The following is a 13,216-nucleotide window of genomic DNA, read 5'->3' on the forward strand; positions in this document are numbered from 1 at the left end:
GCATCTTCTTTTAGAGGGTGCTAGGCCAAAAAGGACTGGCGTCTTGCTCCAACGGCAAAGCTCTTCATCAATCCACTCACACACAAATTTCAGAATTACAACCCATTTCCCAAGTATCTTGAACATTTGCTAGTGTTATTGTCAAGTACACCAGTCCTGCTAGTCAAATCATGCAAAGCAAAGGAACCTTTAAACTAATTTAGGTAAATTCTATCAAGTGTTTCAGAGATAAGGAAACCAAGCTCAGATCTTTGAAGAACATAGCGAATCAGATTCAATTAAGAATAGAAGATCCAAGAGCAATGTTCACTTAACTCTTTTCTCCATCTCTGCAAACTGCTGTGTTCTAAAGAATCAAAGCAAGTTTGAGATTGTATAACAAGACTGAAGATCACAAACACACAGATCACAGAAATGTCCAAATCTAAGTTAAAGTAACAAACAAAAAACACCACAATGATTTTTATTCTGTCATAGACCGCAAAGAAAAGTTCCTATAATAGCAACATGGTAGAGACTGAATATCCATTTTAGCATGAGGGAAGGAGATCATGAAGGACAAAAGAAGTACAAACTGCTATTATACTATTAATAGGTCATCTTCTGACAGCTAGTCCTCAACAGCACAAGTTTTCAATGCCTATTTCTATTCCTACCAATGTCAAGAAGAACATTAATCTACATTAATCTCCATAAAAGCTAAACCACTAACGATCCAGATCAGAGATATCTAGAACATTTCTTCATGAAACCAGCATCTGCCAAAATACTACTATACAAAATAAACAAGGGAATTGCCAAACTAACTTCTTGCAGTGAGTGAACCTTAAACTCATCGGAAAGCCAACAGTGTCCTTTCAATGAAGGCCATGTTATTACACCCTTGCCCCTATAAGGACATTGCCATCCATGGTGTGAAAACACCACGTTCACTTATGGTTTACTCAACCAATGGAATTATGTAAAACTCACATGTCAGATCACATTCAGAAAAGATGAAGCTCAGATTTTTAATACCTATTTCAGAGAAACTTAAAAATTATGCATAGAAAAAAATTTATAAACTGTAAATTGAAGATACCACTTTGATATTTCAGTTAATTTCTGTAAGTGAATACACTTATTGTACATACTCTTCTACAGTTTACAAAATCAATTATACAACGAGAAATAAAAAGCCCCTAGCTTAGCAAATTAATCTCCCAGCTCCTTACTTTAACAGTCATAGCTAACTCAAAATCCCTCACTACACAAGCTGGATTTACATAGCAGGATTTCAGATTTTTTCTCCTCCCCATAACAGACTACTATAAAGCTTCATACTATCACAGGTTATATTAAGTAGCTATGTAATTTCAGGAAGTCATTACAGTCATACTATCCTTCCAGGCTTACCAAAAATACACTATTTAGAAGTCTTGGTAGAAGTCTTTGTCAGCTATTTTCCTCACATTCCAGTCAGGGCTTTAAATATTTCAAACATTCCTCAGATTTTATTACATCCAAGGTAAAAATAAATAAATAAATAAAAAATCAAGAGTAACAACTTTGGCTTGAGAGTTACCAAAGAGGTTTAGTCTTTTAAGCAAAGTACTTTTTGACAACTGTTTATGAAAGAGAAACATTATCACCTCTTTTCCCAATGGAGACTCTGATCCTAAGTTATGGCTGAACCTACCATAATGTATTGAGTGTATCACAAAAGGCTTACTAGAAGCATGTGTAGATGCACAACACTACAAAAACACTAGAAACAGTAAACAAATGGCAAAACTGCACTTTGTTAAAAAAGTCAACAGCATCATCTAAAATAATTTATTAAATTCCCACTAGAAAAGATAAAGTATACACTCAAAGATACTGAAAAATACATTTTCTGATAAATTCTCTCATTTGCGGTATTCGAATTTGCTGATATTATGAACCTCTCTCAAGAACAGGATGCTTTTGCCCCCACCACTTCCCTCTATCCCCCCTCCTCCCCTAGATGAAAGAGAAAAGGATAACTTTAGCTGCACTGCACATTTACCACAGTCATTCACAGCCTACAGGCATGAATTTCCCAAGGGGTATGACAAGCCAGGAGACAGATTTCATGATTTAAAGAAATCTAAGAGCATTGTAAAACACTTCGTTTCTAACAACATCTGGGAACAATTTAAAAGAAAAAGCCAGAAACCTGACGGTATGGGAGAGGAATAAAAGCATGTGAGAATTCCAAACTAGACAGCAAACATTCCCCTCTTAATAGATACACACTTGTAAACACACTTCTTCAATATTCAATGTCTGAATTAACTTTGGGGACTGGATGTTGGAAACATCTTTAAACAACAAGCTTTAAATCCCCAAACACAGCATTTATAAACTTCATTCAGTTTACATGCAATGGATCATAATTTAATGAATGCTTCATTTTTAACAGGATACATTTTTAATGAAACCTCATATACTCTTTAGTGAAGAAATGCTTGACCTGCCTTGTGCTCTGACTATATGCACTACTGTCAAAACACATAATCCAAATTACCTAATTAATAGACTGTTACGCCTCTCATATGTATAGGATCACAGAAGACTCAGTCAGGACAGGACAAGCCAAGTCCAAATAGACAAGCCACGTCCAAATAAACAACCCAAAAGAAATTCCATGCAGGTTCATAGGTTTTTTACAAAGCATACAGTTTAAACTATAAGCTTGTTATCACTTCTATCACTTCATCAGAACCTTACATACAAGGAGTACATCTATGTCAACTTTTTTTAAGACTACACTATTTAAACTATATTAGCATGAAATCTTATCAAATAAGGCCATGAATTACATGGCTGCTTAATAACTCACTTATTACTTGCTTTTAAGTTCAGTACGAAGTTAGCTGCATACAATATGACTACCTTTTCATACTCATTCTCTGTATTCTCTTTTTTCCCCACTTCAATTCTTTTTCATGCAGTCCTTAGCCAACCATATACTGTTTATGTATCCTAACAACTAACTTCACCATTTTTACACTCATATTTTTTCAGTAAGGAAGGATCTAGGAGAAAATTAAGCTTTTAGTCTTTTTTCTTGCAACTACGTGCATGGTATATGCCATGTACCCAATTTATGAAAACACACAGTTTGTAGAAATTGAGAGCATGCGATCAAGGGAATCTGAAAAGTCTTTAAGACTGAGACAAGTCTCAATTCCTCTGAAAAGCCTCCAGGTTCTCAACATACAATGTGGAAATGAGCTACATTTCTCAAAGCATCTGAAGATCAAAACGGACTATTAAATCAGAAAACTGAACAGTCAAGAACCAAATTTCCACTTAAATCATGCCACCCAGCCTCACTTGGAAACCTTCAAACTTTCAATTGTAATGAAAGACTGCAGGCCAGAGCCTAGTCCAATTCCAGCTGACGCATCAAACATCCAGGAGGAAGTACACAAGTAAGAAAATTTATTACAGTATTTCAGACTTTCTACTCCACTTTTACCAGGAGAGAAAGTACCCCAAGCAGCCATACATAACTGGTAGTAAATTAGAATTGGTGAGAACAACTCACTAGAGCTACCACCTGGATGTGTTCTTAGCTTTCTGGTTAGATAACGATGGCACCTAGATGTACAGATTTGGTCTTTCAGTAGCAGTTTCTACATCTCAAAAAAGGATTCACAAGGGAGGTATTTTCTACTTGATTCTCTATTTCGCAATAATAAAGCGCTAGTGTTGTTTTGTCTGTAACTCAATATTCACGTTACACATTCATAGAAAAACTGATTTTATGAGAAGCTAAATACAGCTGTATGTACTCGCAGCTATAAAAAACTCCAAACCCCTAAATCAAGCATCACAGTCCTGTTAACAGCTTGCAAAACCACAACCTCACTTGAGTCAACTACCATCAAAAGCAACAGTCCTACCTTCTCCCCGGCCCCAGCAACTTGATCCTAATTCTGTCTTCCCCAATTTTCTATATTGCTACAAGCATTTATGCAACCACACACTTCGGTACAAAACTAACAAGATAAAACTCACTGTTGTGTCAGTTTAGCTTTATCCTGGTCACATTTCCAAGAGAGGTTTGTGAAGTGGCTACCCAAACGTTTGTTGCACAAGTACTACAGTGATAGAGAGAACTGGAATGCAGCTTGATTTGCTCGTGAAAACGTGGCCCAAAGCTCTAAGAAATGGAAAAGGTATTTTCATTATGGTACTGGCTCATGTTTTTCAGATGGTGCAGGTGATCACATTTCTCTTCCTACAATCCCCTAAATTAAATGCAAATATAGGCATTCTGTTACGAATGAAAAATAGGTGTTTTCCAATTAGTGACAGACATCAAAACATACCAAATAGGTGTACTAAGCTCTCCTTACATTGTTGCCTACTTGCTACAGAGCACAAACTGATTTTCAACATTTTTCCTTTCTCTCCATTTTCAGCTCTCCTTATTTTTCCATGTATATTACAGTGGCGGAATGACCATTAATGAAAAGAAACCCAAGTCCCAAAGAAAAAAGCATTGGAGTAGACTGTTCTGGGAATAAATATGAAAGTAATTTCAAGCAGGGTCAATTTACAGAAGTTACTGTTAAAAAGAGAGCAGATTCCTTTCATTGTAAGAAGTTATTTTTTGTCACCAGGTGCATGTTCCCCATACCACTGCTGAAAAGACAAATCAAGATGCCAGTTCTAAACTTCTGAACATGATCACACTTCACTCTTAATTCACTGCAGAATGTTCTGCACATTTTTTGCTGTCTACTGTTGCTATTATTGAACACAAAAGTTGATTTAAAAACATTATCCTAGCTAACACAAAATTAAAACACACAACCACCCTTTTTTCTCATATCACTGCCCTTAGCAGACTTTGTCTAATCTACTAGAAATCTACTAGTAATTATATTAGACATGCAAAGATAGCTCAAAACTATCATTCTAATATTTTAAATACAATAAATCAGACCATCACATGGCATTTGTCTGAGTCGAACAGTTTTTTATCCTACCACTCCCTTCCTTTTATTTAAGTATCTAGAATGACAACAGTGAAGGCAAAATAATTTCAGAAAAAGAAGAAACTGAAAAAGCTATTTAAATACATTTTTCCTTTCTTAACTTTAGCATAAACTTATCTTCTGACAACTTGCTAGAATTTCTGATTTTCTTCTACACATATTTTCATTATACTGTATACAGTTCAAATAAAAAGTCACAATATATGCACATTACTTGTTTCCACCACAAGGAAACTCTGTGATTAGTAGCAAAAACTACTACCCCCCACCCCCCCCACCAGCTCACACCTCTTCTGGTTTTAGCTACAGCCCTTCCCCTATACTATTATAGTCCCCCATGTTAAATTTCAGCAACCAGGAAAAAGGAGGACTTTGACACATTACTGTTTGGAAAACTATTAGAAAGTACGAGGACAGTGCTTCTTAGCATCTGCTACCCAACCCTAACATAAGCAAGTAAATACACACCAAGAATTCCCTCTTAATTGTACTGCAAAGGCTGATGCCCTGACTTTTGGGGAAAAAGGCCATTCCCACATCTTTAAACACTACAAAACTATGTTTACAGGAATATATGAGTTTTCCCTCCTAGGTATAACTGGCACTGTCCACGCTTGGCAGCCGAAGCTCAGTTTTTGGCCAGTGTAGCCCAAAGCAGTGTCAATAGCATCACAAATTCCCAAATGCTATGTACCAAATAACGAATCCATGAAGGAACGACTGCTTCTTTTCTCCCATCAGGTAGAAGTACACCTCAGCCATTCTGAAATGTGCAATGCGCAAACAGAAAATGAGTCACACAATTGTTCAGGCTCCATTTACTGCACAGCTACTTGTGCCATGCTGGAGAAAGATGATGATACATTAGTATGAAGTGGCACACACTGAAATACAGTAAGAGAGAACTATCATCTTCAATATGCATCAAAAGTTCACCTAAGTTATTCCCTACACCTCTGTGATGTATATTCTTTACATCACATTTCATACCCCTCTGAAGATTCTATTAATTACTCCAGAGAAAAGATACATTATATACTTCACAAATTCACTGCAAGAGCTGAAAAAGGCTCTATCATTCCAAGTTGCCAAATCAGTTTACTTATCCAGATTAAAGCATCATAACTGTAAAGAGAACACAACAGAAATTCCAACTACAGTTATTAGATTCTGATACTTAAACCTATATAGCCAATGAGCAATGAGAACTTTGAGACTAGAAGCTAACTAGCAGGCCATTTCATATTTAGTGACTACAGATCTCACGTAATAAAAACAGAGCAACTGAGATGTACCTTTTTTTAAAAAAACCAAACTTTTATATAATATGGCAATTTTTGAAACTATGCATGAAGAAATTCTATACATTTAAAATGTATAGAATTTCTTCAAGAAACTGAAAATTTTAAAAAACAATGGACTATGTAATATACTATCATTATTGGAATATATAGCTCTGTTCTATTCAAAAATACTTCACACAAACTGCTTATATACAATGGGAGTTCACAAAATAACATCAGACACAGAGCTAAAGCTCATTGTTTTTGTATTATTTTGTAAATTGTAACATAAGGGGTGAACTGTGTGCGGAGTGACACTTCCTTGTCTTCATGAATTCTAGGTAAGCAAGACAAGACCTTACAGACCAAATCGAATGTGAATTATTTCATATGTACTTAACAAGATGACTGGGTTTTGATGTGTTCTAATGCTTTCAGCAATTAAAGCACACTGCTCCTCTGACAGATCTTAGCTGGGAAGCATGCTCCCACTGCATATTTTGAGTTGCGCAAATCCCCACATTTACTCTATGTAAATCAAGTTTTCAAATAGTATTTGTCATTTTTTTTCACCTCCATTTTGAGTTTCATGTTTTCCACAGCTTTTAGTGTTAATTTCCAGTGACTCAACACATAAATAAAATAAAGATTGAACATTCGACAGTTTGATGAACAAAAATGTTTTAAATCAAATCAAAGCGTACAGCATAAATAAATGGTAATAGCTTCAAATTTAGCAGTCTCATTAGCAGGTAACTATGAGACTACAAAACTGTTAATAAAACATTATAAGCAAGCATTCCTTTCACTTTATACTTGCCTTGCCCACATGCAGTCTCAAAAGCCCTTTTTTAATTCAAAGGCAATTCCCAGACTACAGTAGTTAACTTCTACTATTACTCTTTTACAAATGGGTTTAAAAATATAACTAACCTGTTCACTTTTCTGTTTAAGAGAGAAACCAGACAGACAATGTAATTTTCAAATTTGTATTGACATGACTGATGATGATAAAATAAAGGAAGTTTTCCTAACAAAAGGATCATATGTAACAATCCCGGTCCTATGTCACAATCCCTTTCTCCAAGTATGATTGAATGTATCACAAACATGCTGTATGATCAGCATATATACAGTAGGTACAAAAACCTCAAGAAAGTATCAGGTCAAACAAATACCCTCGTAAATTGACTTCACACAGGTAAATCCCTGTCCACTTCCAGCAGCTATCCAGTCACAATAAAGCAGCGTCAAAAGAGCACTAAAACTGCTGATGCAACTCCTTGGACTCAAAACTTGCTCCCTACACATTCTCAAAGCACCCCAAAGAAAAGATAACAGCTAAGGAAAGGCCAAATGAATATTCCACGTTGTTTATATACCACCTATAGGTAAAGCATTCCTCAACTTTAAAACATCAGTTCATCAAGAGCAATGGACAGTCACCAGAGAACATAAAGGCCAATGTTTCACATGGCCTTCCACAAAACATGACTAAAGCTAGCATTAGACTGCTACCCAAACTGCATATATCAATTAGCGAGAAATTTCATTTTCCGTTATTAGTATCTTGAGATAATTACAGAAGCTTCAGAATACAGTCCAGTTTACTCCTCCCATATTTAACAGCTTTCTTCAAAAAACTGTAATCCTTTTCATTTATTCCCACTACTTCCATGCACAAATGGTTTCCTTTTAAAATTCAGAGAACAAGTCCATTTTAACAATGCAAAGAGCACACTTTTTTGACACTTCTGTGCCTTTCCTCATATTTATTCTAACCACTACCTCTGATACACTTGTCTTGCCTTCTTTCTTACATTATATTCACAATATAACTTCTACAATCAACAGAAAGAAGCAGTTATGTCATCTGGAGTCTTTATTTCATTATCTGGCTAGTATCTGAAAATATGGTTCCAAAATCGCATTACACGCTTACAACATATCTAATGAAAGAATCTTGTAAGAATTTGAGCTAAGTCACTCATAGTCAGGAATGAAAGGGATACTGAATCCATTTACTTCTCCTGAAGTGAGAATGTCAGTTTAAGGTTAAAGTAATACAAGAGCTACCTGAAATTGCTTCTTCATTAGACATGATTGAGGGTAATTTATAAATTGTTTTGGCCCAAAGCTATTCATGTGGGGCAGTTTACTTCTGAAAGACTTGAAATTCCTTAGGTATTCCTCCAAACTATTAAATTCATTCCTAAAGTTTTAATCAGTTAACACTTTGTCCTCCCAAGCAACAGAGAAACAATCATACCAGTTAGTATTTCTGATTGGGATTAACTCCACAGAAATACTTCAGAGAGTGAGATGGGTCCAGAATCTGTAAAATGACTTCTTACAGCTCCTCCAGAAGCAAGCTTGCTCAGAAATATAATACAGGTACATCTGACAGAATAGCTGCTGTGTCTACAGGCTAGCTGTATTATATAATAACTAGTCCAAATCCAGCAGGACCAATACTGAATCTGAGCCAAAGAGCTTTACAGACAAAACCTGGCTTACCAAGCAGTTAACATAGATCAGCTTCAGGTGAAAAGGCAGCGACGTAGTATAGCTACAAAGTCCCTGGACAAATGTGGAGACTTAACTGTATGCACTAGAAAACTTCTACATTTCTACCACTTAAATAGAATTGCTTGCATGCATTCGTTAACATAACCTGAAGTTCCCTTGTCCCACATATGTTTGCATTCTCATTCTCAGTCTGCTTTTATGAAGTACTGATCTAACTCCTGCAACAGATCTGAATACAAAAGTGAGATAAATAGTAAATTAAAAACCATTTGGAAGATCTTTCCTTGTTATAACAACTATGATAAATTCATAACTGAACTTGAGAAATAAGAAGTAAAAGCAAAGCAAACACCCACTTCTCTGTCTACATAACAAATTCTACCTCCCGTATTTTTGTGTCCTATTATAGTCACTTCTTTTTTAACTTCAGTGTAACTGTTTTGAAAAAAAGGATGGGGAGGGGGGAAGAAGAAAACATGCCTTTTACAGTCACCATGCAACAATAAGAAAGTGTTGTTTTGAAAATATCTGCAAAATTAAGCTTTAAAATAAGAAGCTGACACCACTATATTAATCCAGAACCATTGTTTACAGTTCAGTGCCTAGAAAAGTCTTTTGTGTAGAGCCTCCAATTTACCTCTAGGGATTTTTGGTTAATAAAGCATATACTGCTGACTAAATACCAGCTGACAATGACTAGTTAAAATCTTACAACTTGCAATTACTGATGCTCAGAGTAGTTCATTTTGTATCAACAATTTGCCCCCTTATTTGCTAAGTGTACATCCTACCTTCACACCAACTGCAACATCAGTGACAATGCTGTAAAAAAAGAAAAAAAAACAAGAACACAAGTCAACCAATTTATCCTCATAAAACCAACTTTTCAATGTATCGCAATGCCAAAATAATAAGGAATTGAAATAGCCAACAACTTCCCCAATCAAGCAAATATGTTCAAAGAACACAGCAGGACTAAGGGGAAGTATGAAAGAAACCTACAAAAGCCACTGAGCTCTGCCAGCTTATAGGCTTCTCCAAAAGAGTCCAAACAGGTAAACATCACTCCAAAGCAGCACGGCCAGGAAATTTATTTAGGAAATTTTGGATTCTGGACTACATGAGATCACAGGGTGAAAGTAAAAGAATTTAAGTACAGAACTTTTCCCACACACCCCTATTAACTAGACAGCTAGTTCAGCAACATAGGCTTTCTTACAGCTGAAAGCAATTAACAAATTTTTTGAAACTAACTTGAAAACAGGAATGCATTGGCAGGTACACCTATATGAAATTTAATCTGGTACACCTATACAAAACTCTGCAACAGGTATGTCAAGGTGTAGCTTTTTCTTAGAGGTTGTGACATCATAACTCAGAGTGTGTAACACAATCCCAAAAGAAACCTAAGTCCACACCAAAAAGAAATGAAAGCAAAACATTAATATGTGAAAGCATTCCACAACATAATACTCATTAATGACAAGACTTCTCAGACAGGATTTGTAACTCCCAACGTTATAATCACAGCTAACCATAAAAAGCCTTTGAAAGTCTCATAGTTGAAAGGTTATATGCTTAAAGCATACCAAAGAGATTGCTTCTCTGTTTGAAGCACAGTAAACAACTTAATAGGAAATTTGGAAGCTGGAAGCTGTTGTATTTACAGGGACGAAGGCTACAACCACCAGCCTCATGTTCCAGGTCCAACAGAAAGAAGGCCTTGTGTACAGTGACTGCCCGCCCCAGCTCCCGGCCAGGACCGAGGGCCCTCGCTGTCCCGTACGGCTGACTCCTTCAAAACCTTCCCTTCTTTGGCTTTTACAGCCAGGCTCCAGCATACACAAAGGCATCTTTCTACCTGGGGAGGGGAAGGAAGCCAGAGGGCTTATTAGGCAGTTTCTGAAAACAAAAGAGCTCGACATCTGGCTCCTGCTCATGTTGCTCCTCCCCTCCAGCCAGCTCCAAAACAAACCCGAGCCCTACAGAGCGTCCCTCCTCACCCCACGGCTGGGGGGAGAACGCAAAGGCGGGGGAAAATGACAGGACAGGAGGCTCCGAAGGGGACAGTAAATGGGGGGCAGTTGTTCGCGGTCTCTCTGTACAGCGAGATGCAGCGTCTCGGGCACTACACTAAGTAGGGGGCGGCCCAAAGCCCTCAGCAATTTAAACGGAACACCCTACCGAGGGTCCCGCGCTACGGAGAGGCTGAGCCCCCTATTTCCCCCACCCCGTAGTGGGCCTCAGGCTTCACCTGTCCCGCGGCGGGAGGGAGGCCCGCCTGTCCCCACCGCCGCCGGGGCAGCGGCCGCTCCCCACACCCTCGAAGACTCACGCCTGCCGACAGCCTGCCACGGCGGGGAGCGAGCCCCCGGCACCGGGACAGGTCCCACCGCTTACCGGCGGCACAACTGCGGCAGTGCTTTCGGCCCCACCGCCTCAGTCATTACTCACCCGTCCATCGCCGAGCAGGACAAAGCGCGGACAAGCGGGACAGACAGCCACGCAGTCAACGCGTACGGGGAGGCTGTGAGAAAATGGCGGCCTGGCCTGCACGAAAACCGCCGAACGTTGCCGAGTGCCGGATTCCACTCTTCGTCCCTCGCCGCTACAGAGCATGCGCCAGCCGCCTGGGCATGCGCCGTCGGCGCCGCTGAAGTTTTGCGATCAGCCGTCCGGGTCGAGCCGGCTCGTGAGACGGCGCGAGCCTGCCCCGCCTGCGGCGGGAAGCGGGGCGCGGCGGGGGCGGCCGTGGGTTCCTCAGCCCTGGGACCCGCCGTGGGGCGGGGGGCTCCCGCTTCTCCTGCCCACCGCACCGCTTCGAGACCGTGCGTGTGTGCGAGGGAGAGAGGTCGCCTCAGAGGAGCTCGGCTTACGGTCCTGCTCGGGAGAGCACCCGAGGCCGCTGGGGACAGGCCCACTCCGGGGACTCCTCTGTCCATCGGCCGTCTCTGCCGCCCCGCCCGGGGCCGGAGCTCGCCCGCCGGACCGCACTTGTTGCGCGGAGAGGCTTCCCGCGCTTGGTGCCAGCACTTCCCAGCGCCGGGAGCCTGTCCCTTCTCGCCATGGAAAACGTTGAGAGAGGCCGCGCCAGGCCCGGCCCCTCAGAGGGCCCAACGTGACAGGGAGCCCTGTCCTCACCGCTCCCTGCCTTCAGCTACCTGGTCGTTTATAAGGGAACAACCCATTGACTCTATAGCTGACCACTAATAGTATTTCAAAAAATAATTAAGATGAACACACAAATTAACTATTGCAGTGAGTTAGGCTGTTTCTTCACAGAAACTGGTGTAGCCATGGTTCTCTCTAAACTACCACGTCAGGCTACAAACTGCTTGTCGTGGTCTAACCCAGCCAGCAGCTAAAACAACCACACAGCTGTTCGCTCGCGCTCCCCTGCCCAGTGGGATGGGGGAGAGAACCGAAAAAGGAAAAAAACTCATTGGTTGAGATAAAGACAGTTTAATAGGACAGGGAAAAAAAAGACAATAATAGAATGTACAAAACAAGTGATGCACAACACAATTGCTTACCACCCGGAGCCGATGCTCAGCTAGTTCCTGAGCTGTGCCACCTCCCCGCCAACCCCCAGTTATATACTGAGCATAACATCACATGGTGTGGAATATCCCCTTAACCAGTTTGGGTCAGCTGTCCTGGCTGCGTCCCCTCCCAGCTTCTTGGGCAACCCCTGCCTTCCTGTTGGCAGGCCAGTATGAGAAGCTGAAAAGTCCTTGATGGCTTGGCAACAACTAAACCATCAGCGTGTTATCAACATTATTCTCATCCTAAATCCAAAACAGCACTATACCAACTGCTAGGAAGAAAATTAATTCTACCCCAGATGAAACCAGGACATTGCTCTACATGGCCATTAGGAAATATGTTTTTCCCCCCATTATTTTTTGCCAGGTCTCAATATTTGATCACAAATCTAGAAAGAACTGTTTATGGGACAATCCTGGATTGCATTCAAACAAAAACTAAAAGTTTCATACCTATGAAGAAAAATTTGAAAATGTGATCCAAATGTTCCTATAAGATCCCAAACCCAGAAGGATATTAAAAAGTAATCAAAACATCTTCTGTATTTTCTGTATTTTGATCTGGCAATACTGGTTTCAAAAATACTTTTTGAGGAGGTAGCCCATTACTTGATGACACTTTGACTTTTCAGGTTAGTGTAATTGTTTTAGAGTCTGTCACTGGAACTATTGCAATGAAGCCTGATGAAGAATTTAAGAGCCAAAAAACTATGCCTGTCTTCATAACTAGAAAATTTTCACTATGCTTTACTACCCCTGTCTCCCTCTCCTCTAACTGACCCCATAAGTAGCCCAGTAACTAACTTAACCATTAGGAGCACATGCAAATTCTCATTCTACCCTG

The 13,216-nt window shown here is 39.7% G+C and overlaps 1 protein-coding gene across 7 annotated transcripts in view; it reads right to left on the minus strand.

Annotated features, from left to right (window-relative positions):
• PTBP2 (polypyrimidine tract binding protein 2) overlaps positions 1–11,448 on the minus strand; it is a 53,144-nt gene extending 41,696 nt beyond the window's left edge. For 2 of the 7 annotated variants that reach the window (XM_054833188.1, XM_054833186.1), the window contains exons 1-3: positions 11,282–11,408; positions 10,417–10,688; positions 9,619–9,649 (exon numbers count right to left, since the gene is read on the minus strand). Coding sequence is in view for 4 of the 7 variants with exons in the window: in XM_054833189.1 (XP_054689164.1) it covers positions 9,619–9,649; positions 11,282–11,289 (39 nt within the window). In the remaining 3 variants the exon portion in view is untranslated. Of the gene's footprint in view, positions 1–9,618; positions 9,650–10,416; positions 10,689–11,281 lie in introns of all 7 variants that reach the window. The other 5 variants (XM_054833185.1, XM_054833183.1, XM_054833189.1 and 2 more) reach the window with 4 other exon arrangements.
• Positions 11,449–13,216: the final 1,768 nt, after the last annotated feature.

The sequence above is a fragment of the Grus americana genome, chromosome 8, assembly GCF_028858705.1.
Source record: "Grus americana isolate bGruAme1 chromosome 8, bGruAme1.mat, whole genome shotgun sequence".
Lineage (NCBI taxonomy): Eukaryota > Metazoa > Chordata > Aves > Gruiformes > Gruidae > Grus > Grus americana.